Raw genomic sequence first — 17817 nt, 5'->3', positions numbered from 1 at the left:
AAATCTATAATTATAAGCCACGTCAAACTAGACAGAGCTTGAATATTGTAACATCATTTAGCCTGCCCTCATGATTGCAAGGTCAGGTCACAGAGCGGCATCGGACTAAGCACCCCTCGTAGCCGTCACGGGGAGAGGAGAGCTCCAGAGCTCGTGATGAGCACCAGCCACCCAACAAGTTGCGGCTTGCACTCTGGAGAGGCAGTGCCGGCCAAAGCCTCCGATTAAACTACACCCCACCCCACTGCAGAAGCGGATGCGCAAGGCAACAACTCATGTCACCTCCGGGCTCTGCCACCGCCCCTTGTTTGCACGCCCTCTCGGCCTCGGGCTCTCACTTGGATGGACACCTGCTGCTGGGAGGCTCAGGAATCAGGAGCCCAGAGCACTAGAAAGTGTCCCCAATCCTCTGCCACCTATCACACAAGTTCACAGCCAATGCAAGCAGCAAACCACTGGGGGCCTGTTTGGTTCGGCGCCTGTAAAGGCAAAAAATTTTGCGCAAAGGAATCTTACTAATTTGAAGTACTAAATGAAATCTATTTATAAAATTTTTTGCATGGATAGATTGTAAATCGCGAAACGAATCTAATGATGCTAATTAATCTATAATTAAGCAATAATTAGCGGATGGTTACTGTAGCATCACTGTTGCAAAATATGGATTAAGTAGGCTTATTAGATTCGTCTCGCGATTTACAGTCCATCCATGCAAAAAATTTATAAATAGACTTTATTTAGTACTTCAAATTAGTAAGATTCCTTTGAAAATTTTGCGTTTACGGCTTTTTTGCGTTTTTCCGCTGGGAACTAAACAGGGCCTGGGTTAGTAGAGGTGGTTGTTTACGGCCATGAGGATTGCCAGACCAGGAGGGTCGTCTTCTCAAGATTCGTCGAGAAAATGACATGGCAACAGACCATGTACCTTTATATGCTCATTACGAGATCATTTGAAGATGCCATTTCCCGAACAATGGCAATGGCAGCAAGGGTTGGACTTGACAGGCAATGAGAAAGGAACTTGTGTTCTTCTCTCACCCTTTTTCTCCGGTCACTTTTCCTCTCTCATCTTTGGGAATTGGAACAGTGGAGCATGGTCCATGGTTACAAAAGGCCACACATCTCCAAATCATGAAGCTTCGGTTACAAGCTCACACTTTACGGTCACTCTTTTTCAGAGATCAGGAAGTGAGCTGTGTGCTTCCGAGATCTGCTACATCCTGAAAATGACGCGACGTACTTGAACCGCACCACTTTACCTGAAATTTGACCAAGCTTTGTTTTGAAGAGCTTTTTATTTTTGTTTAAATTTTTAAATTTCACTACCGCGATTGGGGAAATTCGATCAAGAGAAATCAAATCCCCACACACCTCCTTCCCAAAGATTTTTCGGGATTTACAGTTTACATTTGATTACTGATGACTGACCAACCCTTTTTCCTCTCTCCTATACAAATCGCACAAATTCTTACCACCTTAAGGTAAGGTAAGGTAGGTTGAGAAAGCAGTGAAGAAAAAAAAAAATTGCCCACCCTTCTTGAAAGTAGCCGCCCTGCAAGAAGAGGATTATTCGCCGCGGCCCACGTCCGTCAATCCGCGACCGTCCACGTCATGTCGCCCTCGAAGATCCAGTGGCACACCTCGACCTCGCCGGGCCTACCGCCGAGCGTGGCGAACGCGCCGTGCGCCGGGCTCCAGTCCGACGTGTCGAGGTGGCAGATGGCCACGCCGCGGTTGATCTTCTCGCCGTCGGCGGCGGCGATGTCGGCCTCGTACACCCGCACCTTGGGCACCGAGTGGCAGTAGTACACCAGGTACGGGAACAGGCTCTGGTGGCACGACACGGACCGGGTCACCCTGCCGCCGTCCACGCCCGTGACGGCGCCCAGACGGATGTCGCCGCCGCTGCCGGCGGCGGAGGCCGTGCTGCGGACCACGACGTCGCTGCCCAGCATCTCCACGGCGAAGTCCACGATGTCCTCGGCCGAGGTCGCGCACCGCTTCGTCTCGCCCCTGCTGGGAGCGCGCTGGCACTCGGCCACCGTGGACGCCACGGCTTTGCCCATCGCCGTGTCGAGGGGCAACCCGAACACCTCCGACACGGCGTTGGGCTCGAACGGGATCCTGGCGGCGATGTCCCGGGGCAGGAACGCCCGGGGCGGCATCTTGTCCCTGATGTCCGGCATCGGCATGCGGTTCCCGGCCACGAGCTCCCGCTCCCTGAAGAACTTCCCGGGCTCCGGTGACCACTTGAGGTGCTGGTGACGCATCGACGCCGCCGCCTCCGCCGACACCGTCAGCGTGGAGGCGGAGGTGTTGTGGTACTCCTTGAAGTCGACCCCGGTGCTGGCGTAGCCCTTGAAGGTGTTGTTCTCGCCGGCGTACTCCTTGAAGCCAATGTGGTGGTTGGGATTGGTGCCCTCGCCGTAGCCCTTGAAGGCGATGCTGCCGGGGTTGGCCGAGTTGCCGTAGCTCTGGAACTCGGCGGCGCCGCCGTTTGCGCCCTTGGCATAGGAGGAGAACCTGTCGTCGCCGACGTTGGCGTCGTCGCGGTACCTCTTGAAGGTGTCGACGCCGGCGTTGCCGCCGGCGCCGTAGCTCCGGAACGTGTTCTCGGGGACGTTCCCCTCGACACCGTAGCCCGTGAAGGTGTCGGTGGCGCCGTTGGCGGACTGGCCGTAGTTGGCGAAGGCGGAGGCCAGGACGTTGGACTCGTTGCCGTAGGACGCGAAGGTCTCCCGCACTCCGTTGCCGCTCCTGCCGTAGCCGGAGAAGCCGCTCTCCCCGTGGTTGGCCTCCTGGGAGTAGGACGCGAAGCCGCGGGCGCGGCCGTTGGCCTGGACGTCGTAGTTGGTGAAGGTGGAGTCCGGGACGTTGGTCCCGGCGGCGTAGGCGGCGAAGGAGCCGGAGCCGCCCGTGGCGCCGCCGGCGTAGGAGGTGAAGTTGGCGGTGACGACGTTGCCGTCGGCCTCGTAGGACTCGAAGCGGTCGGCGCGGCCCGAGGAGTCGCGGCCGTAGCGGCGGAAGGAGTCGGCGGCGATGTTGAGGTCTGGGGAGTAGTTCCGGAAGGAGTCGGCCCCCTGGTCGCCGCCGGTGCCGTAGTTGGAGAAGTTGGCGTTGCTGTAGCCCTTGAACGGGCCGGCGGCCTTGGCGAGCGACGCCGCGGCGGCGTCGGCGGCCGGGCCGGCGCAGAGGAGGCCGGCCCTGGAGCAGAGCGCGGGGAGGCGGGCGCGGATGTCGGGCAGAGCGGAGGGGAAGGAGGCGGTGTCGGCGGCCGGGAGCGGGGAGAGCTTGGCGACGAAGAAGGCCGGGTGCGGGCGGTTGTTGGGCACCTTGCGGTTCCAGTACCGGATGAAGGCCGCCTTCGCCGTGAACGGGTTCACCGCCGGGGACGGCGCAGCGGTGCCGGCACCGCCGGCGGCGGCATTGTGCGGGAGGAGGAGTAGCAGCAGGAGGAGGGCGGCGCGGGGAGGCGGAGGAGCCATTGGAGGATTTGGGGATGGGGACGGATGAGAGAAGCCATGGGAATGATTAATAAGCAAGAGTGGGGAGGGAGTGAGAGTGAGCTCCAGTATGGCAAAAGGCAGTTTCCGGAAAATTGGAAATTCTTTCCCTCCCTCCCTCATTCTCTCTCTAGACTCTCTCACTCCCTCTCTAATTTTTTTCTAAAGAAACCTTTTTTCTATATTTTCATGGATTTTTGCTTTATTTTTCTCACTCTGTACAACATTCTCGTTGGTGTTCATCGAGACATATAAAATTCTCTTTCCGAGTTTCATCTGTGGGAAAAGAAGAACAAAACAGTGAAATTTAGCAAACACGTTCGTGTTTTTTTTTTGAAAAAGTTACTCGCGCCGCTGCCGTCGAATTTTGATTTATCTGACGACGCGTTTTCGGCTGTGGAGGCGCGTGATCTGGTCTGTCACGTGCCGGCCTCTGGACAGAGACCACTGTCTCTCCTAATAAGCAAACTAATTAATTCATTTAGTTTGACCAAGGATTCCAGTCCAACTGGATGCTCAAGAAGCTGCTGCCTGTTGACAACTACCACCAGTTAATACGGGTGATTTCTTTCCTAATGGAAAATTGTAATGGTGTCGATAATATGTGGATCATCATTGCCCCAGGCAGTGCATTTCACCTGATGACCAAAGGCTGCCAATAGTTGTTGTACTCCAGACTTCAGAAGTTCAGAGTATGCGCGTATGAGGGCAGTATTAGTAAAATCAGATATCAGCATGAATAATCCTTCCACTATATCTTTTTAGTTTATTACTTAACATTTTTTTGGTTGATTTTACTCGAAATTCAAACTGCCACTCGGAAATTTTGGTTGATTTTACACGGTATTCAATTATATCTATTCCATTCCGTTTACGACACAAGACGTGACAGCTGCGTGTAGATTTAGTAGTGAAGATTTCTCTTTTAATCGTCTGGGTTTATTATGTTTTCTCTTACAAGTGTTAAAAGATAGCACGCGCACACACGTATGACCAATATACTTGATGAAGTATTCGGTGAATCTCGACTCTTAGTGGGATATCTAGAAACCATAAAAAACATGCTTATAATAAGTTGGAAATGTTATTTAAAAAATTTAAAGGCAGTAACTTTACGTATAAAATTTGAAGGCGAGACCTGACTTCGTTTGTCAGGTATGAACTTTGATAAATCATTGAGAAATAGACAAGGTACAACCGGTACATTAGTCTTTATCTTCATTGTTTCGGCGTGATTAATTTTGTAACTCACAAAAGAAGTCAAATTTGATTATGAAAAATTATTATATGCTTATATGTCAGCCCTCATTGTCATGGGTGGATATTTTGTTCAAAACTTTTAAGCATGCCATTGTGTTTCATGATTCCATTCAGACATAGTTTTCACCTAATAACTCATGAGCTTCTTGTTCTTGCTCCTTCTTCTTGTATTCCATCCTCTTTTTATAGATTGCACCAAGTGTTTCGGCTTCCTCTATGCTACCAGCTTGTAAGGTGTATATCAGGCCCTTAAAGACTGAGATGATTGGGCTCTTGTTCTTCTTGTGTGGACTTGTAGCTATGTCAATTGTGATGCTGCCCTTCTTTCTTTCTGCTCCCTGTACTCATGGGACTGTTACTGGTGTCATCTACCAAATGATCATGTTCACCTAGGTCATTCTGTGCAGGTGGCTCTTGGTCATCCTCAGGTTTTTCATTGTCTTCATCCTCAATCCCCTATCCTGGTATGCATGAGCTCTGCCCATCAACTGTGACACCTTGGTACATCTCAGCAAGGTAGTCAATGTAGTCAGGTATGCCATGCATAAACTTATTGCACTCTGCCTTCTCCTGAACCATAAAAAACAGACAAAGAGGGAGACTGAATCAGATAAACCAAGAACCATTAAAAACTATAGAGCACAATAAGTAACTTTACCGCTATGTTATCTTTCCACTATTTTGCGGATATAACCCATGAACCATCCTCTCTTTTGCCTAAACCAGAATCTTTCATGGCCTGCTCATAAAAAGTCCATAAGGTCTTGCATGTTGAATGTCTGTTTCTCAATTATTTGACTGTGTGCCTCAGTTTTGTCCTTTGGTAATATTTCTGGGCTATGTTCTTATAACCTATTGTTTTCATAGTCCCAAATGGGAAATTCCCGGCACGCATTTCTTTAACAAACAGCTCACAGAATATATATGTGTTGAGTTTGTTCTAATTGGCCTTGTCAAACTATTTATAATTCACAAAACTAAATTAGTAGAAGGTAACTAGTAAAATAGAGATAACCTAAAGAGCAAATATATAATAAGCAAATCATCTAGCATCACGTACCAGAGCATATCATCTACTTGAAGAACCTAACAGAGCAAAACATCAAGCATCACGGTCGAACCTAAAACCAAGCAAATCATGTACTATAACCAAGCAAATCATCCACTATAACAGAGCATATCACCTAAAACCAAGCAATTCATCTACTATAACCAAGCAAATCATCCACTATAACAAAGCATATCACCTAAAATCAAGCAAATCATGTACTACAACCAAGCAACTAAAGATCTACATCTTACCGAGGGGTAGCCGGTGTCATCCTCCTCCTCATCATCATCGTCGCCGTCCAAATCCACTGTTGGAGGCTGGCCAATGTTTCCACGGCCAATGGTTCTACGGCCACGGTGGTTCGCCATCGATCTCCCACGACCTCTGGATCCTAGTTAGGGATTCCCAACGCCGGATCTAAGTGCATGGGTGCTGGTTCCTGCTTGCTGTTGGCTAGAACTGGCCCCAATGCTGAGGAGGACCTGGAGTAGTGACCTCCTGCCCACGCAGCTGCAGTGCTTCCATGGCCGGGAACGCTCCGGCCTCCCCTTTGGCGAGGAGGCAGGAATGTGGCCGATCTGCCAAGAGGAGGTAAGCCTCTTCCTCCTGGTTGCAAGTTCCAGGGGCGGGTAAAAACGTATTTCTAGGGGCGGGTGCGGTACCCACCTCTAGTTCTCGCAACTAGAAATGCTATTTGTAGTAGTGCATTTGGATCCTCTGATTGTTGAGGAATTGAAATATACTTAATAAACTAGGCTATTTGGTTTAGGATTTGACATCCCACCACTACCTAAATTCCTAAATTCATAGGATGGGAGACGGACCATCAAGTTATATTTCTATTCTGTAACTTATAGCACACTCTTTGGCTCACTCCTCTATAGTAGAAATATAGCACATAAATATCAACCTCATATGACCAACAATAGTATACAAATATATTTTGTATATAATCATATTAGCTTAATATATTTGTGTCTAAATTATGATTATTAGAATGGAATTCAATTCCAAGATTCCAAACGGGACCTTATGGAAAATTATATGCTTATATGCGCCCCCTCATTGTCATGGGTGGATATTCTGTTCAAAACTTTTAAGTATGTTCTTATGTTTCATGATTTCATCCAGAGATGGTTTTCACCAAATGTGTTTCCATTATTTTTCATTGGTTGAAAAGAGGGAGGGTAGCAAGGTCGTCTTCGTTTTCCATATAACTCCGCATGGTAGAATTTGGAAGAGGGTGGCATCTATGATCTATAATAATTTCGTGTCAGCCAGCTACAGGAGATCCACATCATAATTTTATTACACGGTGAAAAGAATAAATAAAGAGAGATAACAGTTTGTGACTAGCTAGTAGTCAATCTATAATACATCCAAATATGCATATAGCATTATTTTAACTATCCTATTACATGTGGGCCCATATTAATTTTGAGGAAGGTGCTATATTTAGACCATTGAAGATGCTATCTATTGTGCTATATATCTCTCAATGATATGCACAATCTTAATAGCTAACAAACTGATTTTATTTATTGGAGTGCTCTAACTAGAGCTCATTTGCTGTTTGACTTGGCCTAAACTGGGCCTAGCCGAAGAAGGATGGATGGTGTCATTATTAAGACATTAACAACTCTAGGTATTTCGAGGACAACAAATTGAATAATTGATCATTTTTGTGGATATATTTTCTTTCGAAAGAAACCCTTGTAAAATTCACACCATTATTTGCTTCAAGTTTAGTAAAAAAAACTATCCTTGACATATTTGGCCACTTTGACATTTATTTTTCCTTCCATCCTAAATCTCTATTGCACTTTTCTCGCTATACGAGTTGAAATCGAGAAAGGTTGACTGAGGGTGATAGTGGGTAAACCGTACGCGAATGAGTGGTATTTTTTAATGTGTAGACAGACAGGTAATTTTCCACTATTTCGGCATTATGGTAGACCAAATTAAGCTTTTCCCGTCTATAACTGCCATGTCCAGAGCAAAGCCTTGCTATGACTGAGATGTTTAGATAGACGTCTCGAACCCGACGGCCTCGCCGGATCCTGCTCGCCACCGCTGTAGAACAAGAGCTGTGGTCTGTGGACACACTAAACGAATCAGCTGCCTGAGAAAGCGGCCCTAGGATTTAGGTAGCGTTTGGTTGAAAAGCGAGGTAGAATGGAGTGGTTGTATTCTTAGTTTTTGAAATGGAATGGATCCTATAAGAGCTGTTTGGTTGGAGGGATGGAGAGATTCTATTTTTGGTTTGGTTGGAGGGATAGGATGATAGAATTTTTGAATCCATCATCCTCCATTTGTTGGTCCTGCTTGTCAGGTAATCTTCCTCCTTGAGCTTCTGCTCACGCGCCTCACATCCCGTCACCCATCCTCGCCACCAGGGCGGCTCCGGTCCATCGCGCCACCACGCTGCTGTTGTTTGGGCCCTCCATCCCGGTCGCCGCGCAGCCATCGCCCTCTGCTCATGGTCCACCCCACTACCGCTGACCAGGACCTCCGCGCCAGGATCCACCGTGCCGCCACCCCCCAGGACCTCCATCCCGGGTCCGCCGCGCCGCCGCCACTCCGGACCTCCGGCCCAGGTCATCCGGTCCGCCGCGCCGAGGCCTCCGCCCCCAGTCCACCGTGCCGCCGCCGCCCAGACCTGCTGCCTCCAGCCTTGGCGGCCGGGCCCTCCGCGCCCCATGCGCGGCGCCGCCGTCACCCAGACCCGCCGCCCAGATCCGCCTTTTGGCATATTCCCTTGTCAATGATTCTCCAACCAAACACTCTGAAATTTAGGATGGAGCGGCTCCGTCCTAGCCGGCTCCTGAACCAAACACGATCTAACGCTTGGAGTAGTCGGTTCACTGTAGTAACTTATTAGTAGTAACTGCCGGTCGTCTATCCCCGACCTAAAAATATTGTATTTCTGATAGAATTTTGTAGGTCAGATCAGAGATGATCAGTTCTCATGAGAAGCAGGAAATATGAAAACGCACGATCGTTTTCTTCACATGATGGGAACCGCCAAATTAATGTCCTATCAACCTCACCCTTTGCAACATAATTTGGGCCATCGATGGAGATCAATCTCTGCCTGCAAGGACAATCCAAACAGACCAATTCATTGGGTGATGCCATCTGATCATATCCATGGCCAATATGCAATGTTGTATGATTCCACAACAGGTCTAGAGAAGGACACATACATTGATGACGATTGATGGCTATCTAGGAGGCCAGCAACCTCAACAACTCCTCTTCTGGCACCACAAGAACTTGAAGAATTGAAGCTCTCACCAAACATTTCCATCCTAGTTCGAATGCACATGAGGTTGCCATGCACCTAGCATGCAAAACACATTATGCGTATGAATCCAAATTCGGATGTGGAATCTTTTTACGATATATACTAAGTATCATGATCCTGTGTGAGAATTTCTAATGGTCCCACAACATTTGTGAGATATCACACAGGATCATGTTCCTAACAATAAAATTTTATTAGTATATAAAACTTTATGATTTTTAACAAGAAGTAGAGTTTTATCAATTTATTCTAACATATATGCTTGTGTACTCCATTACATGTCTTGATTTTTTTTTGAAATAAATGTCTTGATAAATTAAGTAATGAAATAATTAACATACGGGGTTCTTTGAAGGATCGAGTTGTGATAAAGTATTAAATGAAATTAAGGTGGATTAAAATTATGTAAATAAGTCCACTCAAGTTCTAAAAAGTCAATTAAATTTATCAAAATCAATATTATAAGCTTTGATTAAAAATGTATGTTTTTCATAGTTTAACTGGAATCATGATCACCGCACTTTACATGAAAAGTTATAATGAAATAAAGTGAAGTACGAAATTTTAAAAATGAAAATATTTTCCTGATGGTTTGTTCCTTCACCGAGGCATGATATTGTAGATCACGACGCAAGCCTGAGAAGCAAAACAAAAGGAGCTGGCTTGGTCTAAACTGGCACAGTATACAAGTCAAAAGAAGGGTAGATAGTGTCATTATGGCATTAGTTTCTCAGCCAGAATTGGTGTTTTGGCAATGAATGAATGGTATTTTGGAAGCGCACACAAATTAGCAGTATTTCACTATTTTAGCAAGTAGTAGCAGCAAACAACATAGGTAAGATTGCAATTTTCTCCAAAAACATTATTGGACTGATTAAGCTTTTAGTCGTCTGAACACTTCTTTTTCCATGATATACGGTCCTTCGTGGTCGTTACCAGTTGGGATCGACAAGGTTCGGTTCGACCAGGAGAATAAAACACTGTCGTGAATTTCGCTGGAAATGCTACCCAGGGGCAATCGTGCACGAATGACCGTTGTTTTGTCAATGGTAGACAAATGAGTAGCATTTCACTCCTTTGGCAAATTGCATTTAACTTCAGACCAAATTAGTCTCAACGCTTATTCATGCATGATTGAGATGTTCAACAAAGCCTTGCCATGAGTGAGATGTTTAAGATAGGGAAACAACAACAGTGACTGAAAATGAAAACAAAGATGGCACTGAACATGGCTCCCACACTGACATGTAGTCAGCATACATGGAAATCAGCTAGTACAATACATACTCGTACACTCCATCTTATCATCTCTGATCTAAAGCCTTGCTATCTGTACTTGGTTGATGTTAATTCAGAAAGTTAGGAATGAAGAAACTGCACTAAATTTCACTCTCGAAACAGATCGGTTCGTACAGGAATCAGTAAAAAAATCCCATCTCCTATCAAAACCCCTACTTATGTGAATTTGCACTTGTACATGTTTATTGGCAAGCTAGAATTTCATTCAAAACTGATGAGTTCCCGTAGGAAGTTGCGAAATCCATACAGTATAGTTTTATATAAGAGAAAAAAAAAACATGCACATGTCATGCATTCATGTTTCAATTTGAAAGAAAAAGTGCACATAGATAATTAGTTATGCACTGGTAATTACCAATGATACCAATGTCCCCTCGCCAACCTCACCGCTTGGATAAAATTTTGGCTGACGGGAATCACAAAACTCAATCCATGTCTGCAAGGACAACTGGATCAGATGAATGCATTGATGGTGCATGTTCAGCTTACCCAGCAAGGACAATTTGCAGTGTTGGCTGATCATCATCAACAACAACAACAGGTATACAGGAAACATACATAATGATGTCGGTTATAACTGTTGCCTCTAGTTATTGAGAGAGGTCAGAATTCAGAAACCTCAACAAGGTCTTCTTCTGACACTACCGCAAGAACTTAAAGAGTTGAAGCTCTCACCAACATCCGCCTCCATGGTCGTTCGAAACTTCAAATGCCATGGGGGTAAACATGCACACCTGCATGCAAGCAGCAGAGTACCATGCATTATGCTGCAGTGCAAAGTTATGGCGAAGAGCCTTTGGTTACTTTGGTTGTACACTAGTGCAGGGGCTGTACAAAATGCGGGCCTGATACCTCTGTGGAGGCTGGAGATGTGAAAAGTGAATAGTCTACTTTCACTCATCATGGTGCCATCAATTCACATATTACCTCCTTCCCGAAGCGTACAAAACGTTTATGTATTGACCGGTATATGTAAACTGGATTGTTATAATTTACATGAAAGTGAAAGAAAAACATGGAAGGTTCAATTGTGAAATATTTTATTTCAAATTCGATGATGCTATGCGTTTATATCAATCCAAATATTTAGGAACGGAGGAAGTACGTGCAAGCGTGGTGATCACTACCGGGTTTAGCTAGTACTAGTAGGCACACTGTATTCAGGACTTTCACATTCAAATGCTCAGTAGAATCGCTTTCAGAAGAGAGGGCCTCAAGTAGAATCGTAGCATGTAAATGTACCACGGCTGCCACTGGCTGGACACGGCACGACGAAGATTAATCGCTGGCCGGCCGGTAGATAGCTACTGTAGACGATAAGATGAGTGTGCAGAAGGTTTACGGCATGCACTGGACTAACCTGCGTTGCACGGCAGAGGGTGGAAATTGAACACGTGCATGGTGGATGCTGTACAGGCAGAGGCGTTGCGGCCTTGCCCATGCTCTGCATTATTGCCGCTGCTCGATCGAGGGCCTTGCGACTCCGCGTCATCCGCGTAGAGGGCAAAAACGAAGATTCGTTTAATTCCTGTTTGCGCTTTAATTTTCTGTTTGCAAGTCTATCTACTAAGATGAAAACAGGGGCGACTTCTGAAGCAGGCATGCATGAGTCTACGACGACTCTATGCCACATTTATTTAGCATATTATTCCCGGGCTCCCGGCCGGCTGGACATTTTAGTTTTTTTTAAGAAAAAGGCATTACTGGAGCACAGCTAGAGAAGTAATATGTTTATCTATTTTTAAAACACGCAGCATTTTCAAAAAAAGATTTGATTTGGTCCAACACGCATTAACGATGGTGGATATCCAAAGCATATATAATGAGAACCGAACAACAACTTATATTATAACCTTAACGGACTCGAAACAATGAGAACGTGAAAACATAATAAAATACGTGTCGCAAAAATCTATCGTAGAAAAAAATAATCAGCCACAACCCACGTGACTGTCCTTTAGTAGCCTTATTGTGCCTAAACCTCATACGATCCTTTTTCGGCGCGTGACAGCCATATCACGCGCATGCCTTGGCAATGACATGGCTAGGGCACTACACGGCGCTGCTAGGTCTTCGTTCGAGATGTGAGCTCATGTGTCAACAACACAACAACAGCAAGAGTCGGTGAGGGGTGAGGTCACACAGTATTTATAATGTGCAGGGTCTTCCAATGTGCCAACATACGGACATATTTACTAGTATAGAAAAAAATATACTCTCTTTGTTCTAAAACGTTGGTCCCATATGCAACATCGGGTCTAATTTTTGGGTCGGGCTTGCACCACCTGATCCTTTTCAGTTGAAAATTAATTTAAACTAATTATCAGGTTGGGCTCAGGCAGGGCTCGATTTTTATCGGGCATGCCTTTCTCTACCTAAGCCCATCGAGCCGTGCCTAAAATACACAAGTCATATCAAAATTAAAAAGGTATAATAGCATTTTGGTCCCCTCAACTTTGCTACTCGGGTCAAGTTCATCCCTAACTTATCTGATTGGCCAATCTAATTACTCAACTTTTATTTTTGTCAAACTTATCCTTATACTAATGCAGATCTTCATATTGGCATGAAACTAATAAAAAGAGTCGTTTTTCCTCTTGGCTCCTTCTTCCCTCAATTTCCTCAATTTCAAAGAATGTACTTGGACATTGATGTTCTTGTTGCCTATTTTTCTATAGTAACACTGATCGGGGTCCATAACTTCACATTGAGATTCTTATCGCCTTGTTCAAGGCTATAAGAATCCGGTCTACTATTTTCACTAAAGTTTTAGAAAAGATTCTTAGAAACGCTAACCTACTACCCTACTCAAAGTGCTAGAATTTAAAATCAGATTGTCTAATTTAAATATTAGAATTCAAGGTCCTAAAAAACCTGTGCCCCAAAAGTTACTCCATTGACCGGGGGATATAAGTACAAGTAAATGATGCAATGACGCGTTGATGGAAATTGAGGAGGGTAGGAAGGAGCCAAGGGAAAAAGAAGGTCATGTCACATTATTCCCATGATAATATGGAAAGCTACATCAGTATAAGAACGATTTGATCAAAAATAAAAGTGAAAAAGACTATATTGATTAGTGTGAAAGTTGAGGAACGAACTTGATCCTTAGAGCAAAGTTAAAGATGCAAACACTTATTTTGCTGCGCCTTACAAAAATAGCTTAGGACAAATCCATATATGTGGTAGTCGGAGAAGTATGTAAATAGGTCATTGGTCGACCGTATGTCCAAAGGGAGAATTATACAGAAATGAGAAGGAGAATTATACAGACCTCGTTTCTTAGTGCAGCCTCCTAACCCATGCAACTTTTTTTGGGTAATCTAGTTATTTGCTAGTTTAGCACATCAATATGCTAAATCTTGCTGATAGCATGCATGACAGTACAAATTTTGTGGTTTTTCTCATACATGGACAAACTGCGCGCTTATCTGGCGATGGTACTGCCGGCGACACCATTTGCGATTGGTCCACGTGGCAACTATGTTGCCATAAGTTGCTGTCCGGGAGGACCAGACGGTGACACGTAGCACAAAGTGCAGTGTACGCTCATGTGATGCCGGCGCAAGCAGCTGATCTCGGCTAGCGAGAGAAACCAAGGGTCGGGTTGGATCTTCCTAGGCAGTTTGGCTGCTTTCTCTGAATCACATGAAGCTTGTCTGGCTCCACGCAAAAACAGTTCTAGAAGGACGAAATAACCACAAGGTTTCTGTGTCCTTGCATGCACGGGCACGCGGCTCTTGCTGTGTAGTCCATCCAACCGAAGGAACAAGTTTTGGCTTTTCATAAATATTATGAATTTTGCTCAAATATTATTGTTTGTGCAAAAGGAGAATTATAGGTTACAAGAGTAGGTTCATCTCAGTAGCATTAAAGGTTCCTTACATATGGCCGATATGCTTTATTTACAACGCATCGTATGTTTTAGAACTACCTCCAAATCCTCTTAAGTTGTGGCGAGGTACACAAAAAGTTGGTTCGTAACTTGGTACCATCTGAAGATCTGTTGAACAACTAACAGACATAGGACGTCATAGATGAGACAAAAATAATTTAGAATAAATAACATGATACTACTAGTAATAATATGTTTTTCAAGTAAGCTCGACCAGTAATGTGACTCTTGTCTGTACTCATGCTACCGAGTAAAACGTTCCTTGGGTAGACAAACTTATCAGTAGTTAATAATTACTACTTGGCCTAATCTAACTACATTTTCCAACAATCCCTGATTTTTAAACAGTGGTGTTTCAACGGCTTATATTTGTATTACGCGTGTGGCGGACGTACGGGTGGTGGGTTTGGCCGCGGGCCGTGGACCGTGGTCAAGTAAAAATCCTTTATTTGTAAGAAAAAAGGTTGAATATAGTCAAAGTCCCAGTCAAAGTCTTCTCGTGGTGAAACTCGAGAGGACCGTACCGTTGGACTTTGGTGGTGTATACTACTCGAGTAGTACCAAATGCATCCATTCTGGTGGGTGGGGCTCCACTTCTGAAAGCGTGTGAAACCAAAGTCTAGCTAGCTTGACTTTCCATCTTGGCTCTTGTCAACAATGTTTCCTGCCACTTCGGGAGGTGGGAGGGACTGAGAGATCCTTTGCAGCTTTTTGATGTAGAAGTGAGATATGGCATTTATCAAAAAGTTATTTCGTATGGATTGGATTTAAAGATAGGGAAAAATTAAATTTACATCCTCGAACTATCACGAAAGTTCAATTTTTAACTTTTAACTACAAAATCGGATAACGAGAACTATGGAACTCTCAAACCCGGACAAATGAGAATATTGCATGTAGCCTTGTATTAATAAAAATTACCGTCTGAACAAGTTATATATATATATATATATATATATATCGGCTACAGGTATTTGCACTAGCAACTTTCTAGAGATCATCTAGCTAGGACCAGGAGACCCTAGTTACTCGTTTCATATTAAAAAACTTGATATGAGTGCAATTTCAAAATGGAGGGCACACAAAAGCAGAATAAATAAAGAGACACCCACCTATAAAGATGGAAAACAGTAAAAATTTAAGAATTTATGAGCGAGGTTGGTACAAAAGAATATTTTCCATGAAGCAGCCCCCATGTCCCCATGGGAACTCGCTACTACAGAAAACATGATATTTGATCTATCCACTACTAAAAAAAGGTTTCTAGAAGCGAGTAAAAATGTATTTTTAGGTGTGGGTGCGGTACCCGTCCCTACTTCTCGCAACAAAAAAACTAATTTTAGGGGCGGCGTCGCCCTTGAAAATCTAGGGGCAGGTCACGGCGTGACCCGCCCTACAAATCCATTTTCAGAAAATAAAAAAATTGAAAAAACAAAAACAACAAAATAAAAAATAAAAAAATATTCCAGCCGACCAGCCAGAAGCCACTGTACTATCGGTGTTTGAACTGCATACCTCAAGTCTCGCGCATAACTTCCTCTCCACCACATTATACAATCATTTGTGACTCTATGGGGTATGTTATTCTTTTATATTATAACTCTGAAATTGATTTGTAAGAGCGGGTGAGACGCCGTTACTCACCCATAGAAAACTATTTCTATTGGCTGGTGACGCCACCACGCATCCCTAAAAATATTTTTCAATTTTATCCAAAAATTTATTTAAATATTTACATATAGAAAAATAAATTAAAAAAGTGAAACTTCTACACTATATTTATTGTGAACTATAGACAAAAAAATATGCCAAGTATATTTCAGTGTATGTAAAGGTTAAGATTGTGAAACCTCAAAGTATGACTTGAGTTGTATGAGATAGTATATACTCATATATACTCATAGTCATATAAGGTACAACTATTAAATGATCTTATGACTCTAAAAGATCTTAAATGAATAATATATAAACTATAAAATTTTAGATCTTACCACTGCAACTTTGATATGGAGCTACTCTATATCCGAGGTTGTTTGAAAAAAATCAAAACTTCTAGATTTTAAAATTAGAGAAATTATAGTACTTTTTTGACCATTAAATGATCTTAAATGAAAATGATATCAACTACAAAGTTTTAGTTCTCGTCATTCTCTACAATTTTGATATGAAGTTTAACTTCATCTAAAATCATATGAAAATATTATAATTTTTTTACGTGGGGCCATTTGTAGGGACGAGTCATGCCACCACCCGCCCGTGAGTATTAAAGATTCTTTGCTTTGCTTGTGGCTACGGAGCGTTTATTGAGATGTATATGCCGCCTTACCTCCCCTTCAAATGGTATTTTAGCCTGCAAATGTGGCTAAAAAATGATTTCTAGTGGCATTACCCGCCTCTAGAAATACTATTTTTAAGGCCGGGGCTGCTGATGCCATCACCTGCCTCTGAAAATGATGCCCATTTGTAGGGGCAGGTGATGGTATCATCCGTTCCTAAAAATATTTTTTCAGAGGAGGATCGGATGCTACAGTAACCGCGGTCTATTTGTAAGAGCGGATTGACCCGCTCCTAAAAAAGGGATGTTCCTGCAATTCATTTTTTAGCAGGGATCACCGTCGGTACACTTAAAAACAAACAAGACGATTTACCGCCGCTGGTCTTTAACACAAGAACTAACAATGGTACGGTAGTCCGTTCAAAAGGGTCCGGCAGAATTGTTATCGCTATCTTGGCGTTTAAACTGTGGTGCCGATCTGTGGGCGCCTCTGAATTATACGTACGTGCAGTATAAGTACAATCACCTGACGACGCATACGTAAGGTTAAAGCAGGGCTCATGGAATGGACCACACGCGTCAACTACCACGTGGGAACCTGGCCGATGCTACTGCTGATGATCCATCAGAAGCATGCATGCGTGCATGTTGTAAACTCTCATTTTTGGAACTCTATCTAGTTAATCCTGACAGAGGTCAAAGTTGGTCAGCCTGTAGCTTGGATTAGCTTAACTAAATGATCAGGCCAAACGGCTATTATTGTTTCGTAAGATCAATTTTTAGCGTGCGTAGGAGATGCCCATGCTTCTTTTTTGTCGAATCGATGCGAGCCCCATTTCCATTCCAACAGAAACGGAAATTTGCCCATGCTATCTTCTTGTTAGAGTATGCAGCGGAAACTGATTCAGCCCGCTATACCCACGAGCCGGCATCCTACCAAGCTTAGATCCATCGGAGTCCACACCAACCAAGATCTCAGGCCTAACTCAATCCAAAAGACTAGCCTGATGGGTTAGGGTTACCCCACCTTATATGTTGTGGCCTCCACCATTAATTTCCGATGTGGGACTAAATCTAACAATCTCCCCCGTCACACATCGGGCCCATCTCTTCCATCACAAGCGACTCATGTGATCTCCCAGAAGACGTTTTACCAGGCTCCGAGTCCAACTCTCCAGCCACACACAACCCGTGCGACCTTTCGGAGACGTTCACGGGCTCCCCCGT

The 17817-nt window shown here is 44.3% G+C and overlaps 1 protein-coding gene across 1 annotated transcript; it reads right to left on the bottom strand.

Moving 5' to 3' along the window:
- Window positions 1–1279: 1279 nt before the first annotated feature.
- On the bottom strand, window positions 1280–3515 carry LOC112897334 (BURP domain-containing protein 12). Its single transcript, XM_025965610.1, has one exon. The coding sequence runs from the start codon at window positions 3483–3485 to the stop codon at window positions 1590–1592; it is 1896 nt and encodes a 631-aa protein (XP_025821395.1). The 5' UTR covers window positions 3486–3515; the 3' UTR covers window positions 1280–1589.
- Window positions 3516–17817: the final 14302 nt, after the last annotated feature.

This window comes from Panicum hallii, chromosome 6, assembly GCF_002211085.1.
Source record: "Panicum hallii strain FIL2 chromosome 6, PHallii_v3.1, whole genome shotgun sequence".
Lineage (NCBI taxonomy): Eukaryota > Viridiplantae > Streptophyta > Magnoliopsida > Poales > Poaceae > Panicum > Panicum hallii.
The sequence above is the reverse complement of the archived record's forward strand: the minus strand, read 5'-3'. Positions and strand labels throughout refer to the sequence as shown.

Coding starts and splice junctions, on each gene's coding strand:
- LOC112897334 (XM_025965610.1), bottom strand. CDS start 3,485: ATGGCTCCTCCGCCTCCCCGCGCCGCCCTCCTCCTGCTGCTACTCCTC.